This window comes from Gavia stellata, chromosome 2 (assembly GCF_030936135.1).
Source record: "Gavia stellata isolate bGavSte3 chromosome 2, bGavSte3.hap2, whole genome shotgun sequence".
NCBI classification, from domain to species: domain Eukaryota; kingdom Metazoa; phylum Chordata; class Aves; order Gaviiformes; family Gaviidae; genus Gavia; species Gavia stellata.
In genome coordinates, this window is record NC_082595.1 from 24,791,718 (window position 1) to 24,805,567 (window position 13,850).

At 40.1% G+C, this 13,850-nt stretch overlaps 1 protein-coding gene across 1 annotated transcript in view; it reads right to left on the reverse strand.

Annotated features, from left to right (window-relative positions):
* The window catches only part of KIF26B (kinesin family member 26B), a 300,351-nt gene that overhangs the window by 201,908 nt on the left and 84,593 nt on the right, over positions 1-13,850 (reverse strand). Inside the window, exon 3 of the mRNA XM_059834163.1 lies at positions 6,504-7,037. Coding sequence (XP_059690146.1) covers positions 6,504-7,037 — 534 coding nt within the window. The remainder of the gene's footprint in view (positions 1-6,503; positions 7,038-13,850) is intronic.

Here is a 13,850-nt window from a genome sequence, read left to right on the forward strand (position 1 = left end):
CTCATTTCCAAACTGGCTGTTTTTTAATTCTCTACGTTCTTGAACTATGAAATAAAGCAGAAGCAGAACATTTTTCTCTCTGATTCTGTGCCACATTATTTACAGTGTGGGAAACAAAGGGACAATTTTGTGTCAATGTATCAGTTTGTCTTCTCCCTCTCTCCATCCCGTCTCTACATCATTTTTCCCACTGTTAAAACATCTCCCCTCCTCTCAGTTTATACTTTTGTCCAATGATGCAAGCAATCAGCACAGCTATTATTTCAGAAAAGAAACTAGTCTCACACGTGGACAAAATCCTTAAGCTACAGAGCAGGGGAGGAAACCAAGACTCCAAAATCCTCACTAATTGTGATCTTCTGGCTTTCGCTAATTTACAGGATTAACTCACTCTTCTAGTAGCCCACAGATTTCTTCCTCACATCACAGCTGAGTCATGGGGTTTTCATACTCATAGGATAAGCCTGCTTAGCTCTTTTCAGTCCATGGGATACCCTTTACCTCTTTCTTCCCTTGGTCACCCCAGTATCATGAAGGAGAAAAGTAATAATTCTAAGGTCATTAAGCCATGCATAAAAATGCCGTGAGAGATCAAATCACACCAGAGTAATGCAAAAAAGAAATCCCTCCTACAGTTCACATAGACTTCAATTTCCCCTCTTGATGATATTAGAGAATCAGTACCCAACTGGGCTGTTAGTTGAGGGGGTGGACAGGAGGAATGAAATAGCCAACTCCTGTAATATACAAATTGAATGATCAAACAATCATGGCAAAATGTCAGCTGAAGACATACATTGACTTTAATATGGTCATATCTAATTATTAGTGATATGGTTTAAAAAGGCTTTTAGTCAGAGGAAAGCTACTTCAGAGATAACAACTAATGCATGTTGGATGAAGGCAACAGAGATAATTAAGCAGGGATATAATTTCAGTGCCCATGAATTTGTTTGACAATCTGTTTCTTGGCCCAGTCAAACAAACTTTGGAAATAAAATTCCTGCACTTTCAGTCTACAGTCTCATTATAGAGTTACTTTGTTGTTAAGAGTCCAAGTCACAGAATGAATAAAAAAAAAACCATCAGTGAAGAGTTTGCACACATTTGTTCAGCATCATCTTTCACGAGTTCGCATTAATAGGAACAAAGTTTTCTACTATGTTCAGGGAGCTGTCACACTCAAATGTGGATTTCATACCTTCAGTGATTGAACTGCTCTTGAAACATAAGCCATTCAAAAAGTTCTGGACTAAAACCTAACTGCACAAAGGCAAAATACTTCCTGCATTAGGTATCTCATACTGAGTTGTGTGTGGTCACGTAAGAACATAGTACTAGAAGAGACAGTATACAAATCTCCTTTTCTTTTGTTGCTGAGATGCTTTGGCAAAATAGGTCTGGCTTTAGGAAGCATGGAATAATTATAGAAGACACCTGTTAGTCTACAGATGGAGCAAGTAACTTGATTTCTGTACCTTGCATTATATGCTTTAGAAGCTACTTAAATTACTCTGGCACTGTTGTAGCATTCATTAACATTTTAGCTTTACCCTGCTGAACACTTTAAGAAGCGACAGAAGCAGCAGCAAGTGGAAGAGAAATAAATTAGGCTGCAGAGACTTGGAAAAAAAAGCTTGGAGTCAAAATCCTGGATGGGAATACCCCACACACAGGCATTGGCTCTGTATCTGAACTCTCCATCTTGTGCTCAACTCTAATCATTACCAGTTTCTTTTCAAAAGCCTGTGTCTGAAAGAGCTGATGTGTTATGAGACAGCCATGACCTAAGTAAACTCCAAACAAATCATTCATCACTGCAGAACTCCAGAACAAGCTGGTACTTTCTCAGGGAACAGTGTTCTTCTAAACACACATTATACATAAAGAGGAAACAGAAAGCACATACTTTCATCAATTGTACACAAACAAAGCCTTTGATAACTCTCTGAATAGGCTTGAGATCATTACGCCTGGGGCCAAGAGGCTCTCAGTAGTTTAAGATCTCATTTTCCAAACTTTTGGTCAAAAGGGTCTTTTTAAGTGCAGGGGAGAAAGGAACACTTTTTCTTTGAATATAGTTATGTTCACAATACCCTTACTCAAATCCTTACATGCACTATCTTTTTCCTTACCAAATTCAAACTTCACAGCCTCAAGGTCTGGAGCAGGAAGTGCTCACCCACCCCAACAGCCACTTTTTCTGTCACCCACCTTTCCCTTTCATGGCCCGCATTGTTCCTGGAACGCCTTCTCCGGTTCTCTGGTTCTTTCTTAACTTCCTGTCACTCAAATCTACCAAACACGCTGTGCTAATTTTTTTTTGTTTTGCTTATTTAAATAATCTACTTAAAGACATGAAAAGATTCTTATGCAGGTCCAGGAAGGTAACTAAAGGACCGAGGAAATGCCCACCGTTTTATGTTCTGCAGCTCACACCACAATGCAGTTAATGCCATGCTTTTGTTTTAGAGGCACACCAACATGCAAGAACCATGCAGTTAGTTTAGCTTAAAAGAGGGACCCCATTCTAAAGAGGAACAACTACTTCTAAATAATGGAGTGCTTCTACTCCAGAAGCGTTTTAGTGTAACCAGCTTAATCTAGTCACTATTTTCAACTCCTTTCTGTTTGAAAGCAAACCCTCAATCAGCCTGAACTACTCAAATCTATCTTAATCTATCTTGTTCTTTAATGTGGTGTTTTTAGCAGCTTTGGATAATAAAGTAATAAAAATGTTATGCATTCAATTTATTATCACATCCTATATAAAAATTACAAGAAGCAAACATTTCATCAAGGAATTTGGACTTTTGGCCTTTACATTACTACCCCAGGCCCAAAGGTTTCTTTTTCTTTACAAGTGTTAAGTAATAACCAGTAAGCAACAGAAATGTACTTAACACTGTGGTATCCTCTAATTAGCATTAGCAGCTGCACAAATAATTACAGCCCTCCTCAGGTAAAACCTCAACAATTTAAATGAGTTTTCTCTGAGCAGGAAAGGACTGAAATCCCTTTGAGTGATAGGGAGATCAACAGAAGCCTTTACAAACGTTAAAACACTGTCTGATCCCCAGGGTATACAAATGCTACCTGCTGATCGCTGAAAGACCACCATTTTCAGTCCCTGGATCAAATTCCATTGAATTTTGGCTGGTATTTTTCTACGTGTATTCAACAGAAAGGAATCACTTTTACCCTGACCAGGTGACCATTTCAGCATTGTAGTGTTTATGGGAGGGTTTTAACAGGCCATGCTTTTTGTTTAAGATCAAGTCCATTTCCCTGCGTCTGATTCCCTATTCCTGTAAGAGGACCACTTAGCAACAAAATTTGATTCAGCCACTTACAGAAAACAGCATCAGCTGTTCATTTGTGAGCCAGGCCTAGGGGACATCACAGGGTTTTGGAACCAGATCTTTGTTTCTGCCTAGTCAAGGGGTGGCTAAACATGGAATCACATAAAACAGGGCAGTGGGGACTGATGGGGTCATCTATGCCATCTCCTAATCTCCAGGTGGGACCAGTTTTGCCTAGACAATTCTTAGCAGCTATTTCTCTGACTTATTCTTAGGAGACTCCATTGATGAGTTCCCTCCATGAAATTATTAGAAAGGTTCTTTTACATCTGACATGCATCTCCAGTTAAAGACATTATTACTACTTCTATTTTTCAGGCTGTAAACATATAATAAATTACTAGATCTGGAAGTATGTAAATTCACATTTGTTTTACTTACTCCTGATAGCAATTACTCTTTCTGCAAAAGTAGTTGAATAGTAGCAGGTAATTTAAGACTTGCCCTACACTACTGCAGCAGTTAAGCTCTACAGTATCACAACACTCATTTTATTTTTTTTATGGGGTTTTTTTGCCACCAGAATTAAAACAAAAGTTGTCATTCATTCCTCATAACGAGGTTCTAATTTTAGGCAGTCTGGGGGGGAAGACCCTAGGAAGGGAGAAACATCCTTGAACTTAAAACAGTAGGAATACTTTTTGGTGCCTAATATTGCCATGAGTCCATTCTGAGACACAGAATGTCACTTCCAAACTAATGTTTCCTCTTTTTGGTGATACTTCAAGGAAGAAAATACAGTCAGTTTTCAAGGTACTCAGCCATTTCTGTCAAGTTATCTAGACTGTCGAACAAAAACTAATTTACAATGTGAGGTGTCTACAACAGGCGCCATTAAGTCTAGTGCCATGAGACTGACTTCTCCCTGGACATCCATTTAACAAGATTATGGTGTAGAAGGGTACTGTACTTCTGTGTAAAGTGCAGGGCTTTTTATCCCAAGAAATTATTTTCTATTTCTCTTAGCTAATGCACAGTGAGGTTTTTCTAATCACTGTTCTTAAGGGAAGGCAAGAAAATTTAATTAATATACAGACATTGGCAAGTAATGCAATATTCACTAGCGCCTCTTTGTTAATTCACCTTTAAATTAAGAAAAATAAGATAAGAAAACAGATTCATCTTCCTAGTGCTCTTCCCTAGCAGAATTTTGTAACAGTAAATGCAGAACAAAAAATATATTTATATGGGAGAAAGATCTAAGATGTTCTGAAAATGTGTAGCAAATAAGATTGGTTTCTGTACACAGAAGCAGAAAAAGCAAAGCTTGCCTCTCCCTACTACTTCAAATTACAAATAAATTACTTTTCAAAGTTTTTCTTCTTGACTAATTCCCAGTCTGATACAGATACTACATAACCAAACACTAAAAAGCTTCCAACATGTTTAAAAACAAAAGCTATCATTATTATTATAGGTTTGTTTGGGGGTTTTGGGTTTGTTTGATTTTGGGGGGTTTGGTTTTTTTGATTGGTTGGTTGGGGGTTGGTTTTTTATGGGGGATTTGGGGGGGGGGGTGGGGTTGGGGGGGGGGGGGGGGGGAGGAGAGGCAGAATCTGCTATCAGACTCCAGGTGCTATCTTTTCTCTTTTCTATTTCAAGGTTACTGAAAGGAGAGGGAAATGGTAGGGAACAGTCCTTAACCTAACTGGAGCCAAACTACAGGATCAGTCTGTAAATTTTTGAATATTAGATTCTCCTTAGTGAGTATTTTTAAAGACAAAGTGAACCATCTAGGAACCAAGAACATTATTAAAAAATAAACAAAACATGTTTTCATAGAAGATGAACTAAAAGATTGTCAATGCAATAAAACTGAACTGATTTTCCTAATACAAATAATAATTATTCAGTTTTCTTAATGTGCATTCTTTTTTTAGTTTTTTTCCTTAGCTCAAACTTAGAACAGATTTTTTTTTTTTTCTTAGATCAAACTATGATCACATACTAACCTGCTCAAATGTGATTCAGGTTCACTAGAGCATAGATCCACAAAACTATAAAGTTACATATTTTCCAGATAAAATAACTGTAGTTCACTTCTGGTTTTACCAAGTCATCTTTGGTGCATGACAACATCTTAATGCTTATGAGTAACATTGCTTTTTTCTGGCTGCAGTGTCAGTTGCTCTCATACTGATAGAGGTTAAATATTAATTTCAGGATCTATCTTGCAATCTGTTCATAACTTAGCAGAAAGACCAACTTCCAAAGATACTTATGTGCCTAAGGAAGCCAACAGGGATGGCTGGGAGAACTCAAAAGAACAGGCTTGTGTTGCAACCTGCCAGTGCTTGGGCACTCTGAAAATCCCACCACCTGCAGCTAAGTGCCTCAGAAAGCCTACCTCCTGTCATAAAAGCCCCTTCTGTGCAAGCTGGTGTGGATGGGTTCTACAGGTACTTATGGGTGTGGTGTACCAGAAAACAGCAGGCCAAAGAGGAGGGAAAGAACCTGCTGAGAAGAACATGAAAATCTCCCCAGAACTGCTAAGCTCTGGAGACTAGTGGACCTGCTGAATCCATGAGAACCGACAAAAACCAAAACCACCAAGAATCAGTCGAATCTGCAGAAGGCCACCAGCACACACTAGCATCAATAAGAACATATGTAACTTAGAACACATCAACAAAAGTAGTGTCTGCTATAATTAGACAAAGACTACAGGATCACATGCACGCATGATGCACCAAAGAACCCTCTGAGTACTTCCTGAACAACCACCCAGAAGTCACTGGTGCACCAGTGATGCTTTCCACTTGTGAGTAAACAAGTGTGGTTGGCCTCCCAGCTGTTGCTCCAACCAAGTATTATGAGCAAAAGTGAGCGTGAACTGTGTGAGGGAATAATTGCATATATTGTGTGAAAAGTTTTCTGCTATTAATAACAACAACAGTTTGGTTCTATTATTAATAAGAGAGCTGAATTAATAAAAGGTGTTCTAATTAATACTGGTTGTGATCTGTGTCTCCCCCAACTCCATCTCCTAACAGGGAAAAGGGAATTTATAGCATTCCTTGTTCTGGTGCTCACTATGTGACTGGCTCTATTTCTCCCCAAGGGGAGCAAGCAGGGTTAGCATGCCCATGCAAACTTTGACAGGAAGAAAATGAACATGTTTTATTATTTTAAAATACGTACTTGGTAGGGATATAGAGTGATGCCATTCGTTCTTGACAAAGACCAGGTGCCGTCAAGGTACTGATGAGCCTGGATAGCCACAGAGTTGAGAACGTTACCGTTGCTGGGGCTGGTGGCCATTTGAAAGCTGACCTTGGCTTGGTGTCCAGGAGACCCATTTTTCTTCTCCACTCCATTGACAATTCCTAGACTGTTGGGTTTTCCACTGTGTTTGTTGGCAACAAAGCCTGTATAATTAGATGTAGCATAAGGAGCAGGCATGTATGCCCAGTCCCTGGGCTGCAGGCTGCCCATGTGCCGGGGACTCACTAATGTGGGGATATTGGAGAGAGGTGGGGGAGAGCCTGGTGAGGCATCGTAATGTTCTGAGTTGGCAGCCTGCTCTAAGGTCAGCACCATCTGAATGGCCTCTTGCTTCAACTGGTTAAGATGCGTGGCACAAACATCACATCTGTTGTCCTTCTCGTTCCAAGCCTTACGAATGGTATTGGGAACTTGGAGTTTGTCATGAATCACCGAAGAGAAACCTGGGTCCTAAAAATCAAACAGAGAAGGGAGGGGGGAACAGGAGAAAAATGTTTAACCATGGTCACCACAGTGAAACATTATTACTGGTGATTGTGCATTTCAAAAGCCAGTTTATGAGATAAGCTTAGAAGGCAAACAAAGGCCATTAGATACAGTCAACATATGCCAGCAGCAGCACTGAACAAAAATGAGAAACTAGATCGTGTTGGAAAGAAAAAATTCTTTTACTTTTACTGATAAATGGCAACTATTATAATTCCACTGCAAGCTTCAATGCATGGCACAGAGAATGAATTAATCTGCTTCACACCACTGCACCTAATTTCTGGCTTGAATGAAATCTACTCTTAGTTACACAGGTGAGATCAAGAGCAACTCCACTAAAACCGGTGGGTTTTAGCAAGGTTCACAAATCCATCTACTCATCAATGCCAGCTTTTGGCTCTCAGAAAATCCAGGAAATACTCTGCAACAAAAATGTAAACTTTCAAGGCCTGCCTATAAAGAAAAAATGAAAAAAACAGAAGTACCATCACTCTCCCAAAATCCTTTTCTGAATTCAAAACAGATGGATATTTGATAAAGTTTTCAAGAGCTTTTCAGTATTTCATTTATGAAGAATACACTTTTCAGCCAGAAAAAAAACCCTTTTTTGTTAATGAAATGTTATACCACTATTTTGAGTATCAACTGACAATGTGAAATAAAACAATATTTTTATTTAGAAAATAGAACATGTATACGGTCAATAATTTGTAATGAACAATTTTCTTAGTGGAAACCATAGTTCTGGTGCAAAACCAAGCGATCAGGTTTAAAAACCTCTTGCCTCATATCCCTACCTCACAGGTAGATCTTTGAACGTCAGTGGTGCTCTCCACAGAGCAATATGCCACCCTGATCTGATTACAGTCATTGAATGCTGGCCTGTATTGCAAAGCATTTCAGTAAGTTGTGAAGCCAAACAGCAGTCTTAGCAGGGGTCTTTTACCAAACTTACCTAGTTCTTAGTGTTGTGCAATTTTAGAAACACACAGAAATGATGTGTGTGTTACACAGAGCAAACAATGACAGTTATGTGATGGAAATATTTCTTGTGCAGTTATGTGATGGAAATAAATATTTCTTGGAAATGTCACACCAAATTTTTGTGGCTTTACAGACCAGGCAGGGCAGACTTCACCTTCCCCTCCTTAAATTTCGGACACTTATTGGTAGATTTTCTTATGACTACTCAAAAAGATTTACAATCAGTAGTATCAAAATATTTTTTCTTTCTCCATCTTTGTGGCTTTATCAGCTTTAGCAGCAAACTGAAATCAGACTGGAAGAATGTGTGGTGGGGCGTGGAAATTACACAAATAGATACAACCCTTATCAAGTAATTTGATGAACCCCATGCCATCCAAGAGAGACAAATTTCATGTCTTGATAGTTTGGTTGTGCTGGGAAGGAATGGGTAGGGGATATAATATAGAGAGGGAGAGAATTCATTGGTAGAGGGTCATATTCATTATGGTCCGTCTTTATTATATACTCAAGCATTTTATTTTCACTGTTTAACTACCGTGAACAGCTCCTCAGCATGCAGTGATTAATTGATTCATAAATCATGGTGCCTCTTTATGCACAGCAGCAAAAGAGCAGTTCTAGCCCCAGAAGCCCAAGAGAGTCATATAAGCTGATGGGAAACAACAGGAGGCTGAGATCTGATCAAACCTCAAGTTGGTCATTTCTATCCTATGCACAAAGGGAGTCAGAGCATCAAAGCATGTCAGGATGGCAGGAACTGGATTCTGCACCAACCCTCCCCTCTTAACCTTCAGGAAAGGGACTGGTGGAAATCAGGGGGAAAAACAGGATGCAAAAGATGTCAAATCTTATTTTCCATCCCAGACCATAACTAGGTCAACAGATCACATCAGATATAGGAACCCCACCCATGATGCCAGGTATGCAGGGACAGGACTCTATTTTTACCATAATGAGCTGGACAAAGCTACCTATATAGCTGAAGTGAGGTGTGAGTCTTCTTTCCCAGCTGCTCCACATCAGTCCAGGAAAAATCCTTGCCAGCTCTTCCTTCAGCTAGATAATGCCACAGAGCTAGCTGTTGTTCTTTGGAAGCTGACTTCCCTTAGGCAACTGGGCTTGAACCCAGGTAATTATATACAACATTCAGATCCAGCAGCAGTTCAACATGGAAATTCCTGGATACTATGATAAATATTCCAAGGAAATAAAGCCTTCTCTAAAGTAAGCAAATGTCAGCATGATATAAATATTCAAGTAGCACACCAACTTTAAAGAGTGCTGGACAGCAGTGAATTCAGCTTCATCTCAGTGTTAAAACAAACATCAGATCATTCTCTGATACAACAATAAACAGAGAGAGAGAGGGAAAGAGGGAAGGAAGACTGTTCCTCCTCAGGAGTAGAAAGGAGGAAAACAGGCACAACCTGAATAGATCACTCCCAAGATTGGCCCTACTAATCTATTAGACTCTGCTAAATGGATAGCTCAACACTGGATCCAAGTCTGGAATATGAAACAGAAAAGCCTACAGGACGGCAAATAAATTTGGAGAAACTCAGGTTCTAGAAACACATTTTGTTCTCAAAACAAAACTGATTGATAGAGCCCAAAAGAGAGTTTGCTTTCTTATTCTTCACTGGGCAGCTCCACTATAATTTCACAGAAGTGTTGCAAGCCTGTCAGCTGATTCATTTAGCAGAAAGGAGGCCAAAACTGGACAGTCACTACACCCTTGCTTGAATAGCAGGGTAATGCAGCTACATGGCACTTTGTTTCAGTATTTCATCTGCAAGCAATCATCTGCACACATTCCCACAGGAATGCTTATTAGTTCAATAAACAGTATCTTGTCCCATAGGCATATGACAGTGTCTTGTCCCATATGAAATAGTGATGGGCAAATCTCACTGGATAAGCACTTTGAGTTAGCTGCACTAAGCAGCAGGAGTTGGAAAGGTCATACTCACTACTGAAACTTGTGAGGTCTAAGAAACTTCACACTCCCTGGCATGAGAGCAGATTTGCTTGTGAAATCTGAGGTTGACATTGGAAATACCATTTATATTTTGGCACTCATTTCCAGTCCTGACAGAACAAAGTGCAGTGACACTGAAAACTGAAACAGAACTTTAAAAATCACAAAAGAGTTTGGTTTGAGTTCAAGGCAAAGGTTCATGATGGTTTCCCTTATTGCTGTAATGGCTCGCCCATCTTTAGTATAAACAGCATTACTATAAACTCCTATTCCTATAATAAACAAATGCAGGCATGTAAGAGGTCTGAAAGCTTTAGGAGGCCAGTCACAACACAGACCATAGTGTAAATGCACAAGGCAAGCAGTGAACTAAACAGAGTGCACACTGAGCTTTGTTGCAAAGAGCCTTTTCACATTACCTTTGAGTGTTCAACCTCAAATAAACACCAATTCCAGCTATGTTTGGTTGTTCATTTTCTCCACTGTAACCAGCTAGTAATTAATCCCTCATCTTTGGTCCTGGACTAAAAATCCACATGGGAAAGACAGAAAAGGGAAGGAAGTTTTGCTTTTTAGAGACCCATCATAGGCAGGTGTGCTGAGGAATTCTTGCTTCACCCAGTGAAAATGTGCCCAGCAAACAGGCACTAATTAAGAAACACTGAAGCACACAGACAGTTGTACTGGGGTAAATGCAGTCCTGACTTCATGGAGGAGCGGGAATGGCACTACTGTATGATCATGTAAGGTAATGCAGAAGCATCCTCCTCTCTTCTGTCTCCCTTCATAAATCTGTACCTTGCTGTATAGTTTTCATGACATTTTAACTCCATCACTAAGAAAGCAGACTATAAACAGAATAATCCTTTCCTTCCTGCTACCCAGCTTGATGCCCAACATCCGCAACAGAGGAAGCACACAACCACTTTCAGCATGAAGCACAGTCTGTTTCACACATACATTTGCAAAAAGCTCACAAGGAGACATGATGCAAGGAGGCAGAGCTCAACTGGTGGACAGAGAGGTAGGCAAGAAATAGGATAAGCAATTTGCACTTTTGTATGTTACATGGAACCTAGCTGATCATAGATTCATATACAAATACCTCATATGCATACTACTTTTTTGCAAACACAGCAGGCAGACGCTAATATAGGACATACTTTGTAAGATTTTGTGCTCAGCTGTATTTGATTTGGTCAACTACAGCCTACACAAGTTAGACATTGTAACCCTATGTCAATACTCGACCACACAATGGATCTCAAGACCTTCTTATCAACTTGTGTTCTTCAACACCAATATTATTCATTGCTCTTCTGGGAAAAACAAAGCAGTCAATACTAACTAAGTCAGAGGTCTGCTTCCGCTTGAAGATGCTCACAGAAGACTCACGGAGTTCTTTTGTTTCTAAAAGGGTCCAGGCAGCAATGACTGCTGGTATGTAATCCATTACACAAGGTGAGGGGAGAAGTAGGGGAAAGCAACTATCAACGTTCTGCTCAGTAAGAAGTGTGTTTTCCAGACTCTCATTCTCCACAGGCGGGGAGTAAAAGAACTAATTAAGAAACATTAGTAGGAGTAAAGCCTTAACCCTGATAAAAAACACATGTTTTTCCATGACTGTGCAAACATCTCTGCTCTAAACACAATCCTGTTAGGCCATGGTTCATCTCTATTTGGGGGGTGGGGTGGGGGTGGGGGAGTTAAATCCTCTGCTCTCTCTCCTTTCTCTCTTGAGGGTGTACTTTCCAGCCCAATAAAGAGATTATACTTAGAAAATAACCCAAGTGCCTCTAGAAAGTAAATTTACAAGAGACTCTGCACCCTAACTTAAACATATCCTATCATCTTCTAGGCTACATTTCAGAGATTTGCTGTTTTCAGCATTCCAGAGACCAAACAGTTGAAAAACAGCTCCTCACTGTTACAATGGCACCACTTCTATTAAAGCAAAAGTATGTTCAAATAAACTGAAGTCAATGGGAGTTTTTCCTCAAATAAGCAGGACAGGATACACACTATGACTATAAATTAATAGCTGTGTACCATCAAACTGATCTGGGAACCCTTGGATAAAAATCAGTTAGCTTTGCTAAGTAAAGACTGAATCATCTGAATTATCTAAGGTGGCAGGATCTCCGCTAGCACAAGCAGTGTTTTGGTAAGTAAAAGCCAAATTTGCACGTGAGCAAAATGAAGAGGGCAGTGAGGTGGCCTCCCTTTTTCTGTTGCTCTGTACATAGCACCTTCTTTGCTAGAAAAGGAGAACATATTTCCCTCTTGTCCTTCTGAAACTCGCTCCTTTCCCCAGCAGGAACATCCCCCCATAAGCACTGTTACTACATGTTGGGGTGAGGAAAGAGGAGGCAATCCTGAACTGCAGAGCTGTTTAAGTAGGGAACTTGGGCAAAAGGAGAGACAGAGGTCATGAGGAAAGCATAACAAAATAAGAAAGAGGCTTTTTACAGTAGCCTGTTTCCAGCAAGCCCTAGTAAAGAGACTGTCTTACCAGCTGCAGTAAAAACCTCTGCAGTGTTGCCATATCCGACCTCTTTAACTATTACCATTTTTGTCCCTCAAACTTGAAGAACTGCTTTCTGCTGCTGACTTGAGCCTTCAGTTTCAAAAAGGCCATGAGAGTGCTCCCTGTCCTACAGTCAGTATCTTCAGAACACCTCTGAGGGACCAGTTCTTTTCAGGGAGGGGGAGGAAGGAAAAAATCGAATATTAATCCTGTCTCACAACATTACTATTTTCAAGGTGTTTTTCTTGAGCTGGCACATACTACTGACATTTGGACTTTTATAATTTAACATTCATCAGTATAAACCAGCCACTTTTCAGCCAGAAAAATGTACTCCTTTGGTTTAGGCTCTCTGTTTTCTTACCTGAAAGAGACAGAAAGTCTGAGCAAGGCTCACCTTACAAACTTGCAGCAGCAGGAAGCAGAAGAGAGAAAACCCTGGAAAAACAGGAGGATTAAAAATGGGGAGGAGGAACAGAAGAAGGGGAAAAACAAAAAGTGTTTCCTAATTGCTCCATGGATTGCCTTGTGGCTCTGATGATGGATCAGCACTGATGGACTTACAGCTGTATACATCTGGCACACAGGTGTTTGTGTTAGCATTTGATAGCTAGACAGCAGCCAGATTTTTAATTGGGTTGGGAAGAAGAGATGAAATAGCAGTAGGAAAATCTAAATATACATTCAGTGGTGCAAATCCAAGACTTTCCCAATGAGCTCTGCTATGCAGTTGTCTAGAGCTCTGCAACCCAGACTGAATCTGTGGCCACAGCACGCATAGGGTGTCCTGGAGGGAAGCTTCTTCTACAGCTATGTGGTAGACAAACTCAGCTGTTGCTGAAGGGGCAGAATTTGTCAGCACCCTTTTTATAGCATAAAGAATAGAAGCAAATACAGAATTGCAGAGGCCTCGTCACTTGTGCGGGAAAAAGCAGCAGCTCCATTCTCTCTTCCTTGCTTTGTATTTTCCTGCCTGAAAGTTGAAGGATTGCATTTGCTTTCTTAGCCACCAGAGCACACTATGAGCCTGTGTTCAACTGATTATTCACCTTGACCCCCTGGTACTTCTCTGCATCATTGCTATAAGCAGTCTTGTGTCATGCATGCAACCCAGATGTATCACAGATGCATTTTTGCTCAGATTTCCAATCACTACACAGAACTCAGTTGCTATTGCTGCCTTTTCACTCAACTGGGGGCCAGCTACAAATTTGACCTGACTATTGTTAGAATGAGGTGCTTTCAAGAGCTTATGAACAGTTAGCTTTATCAACCAAATGTT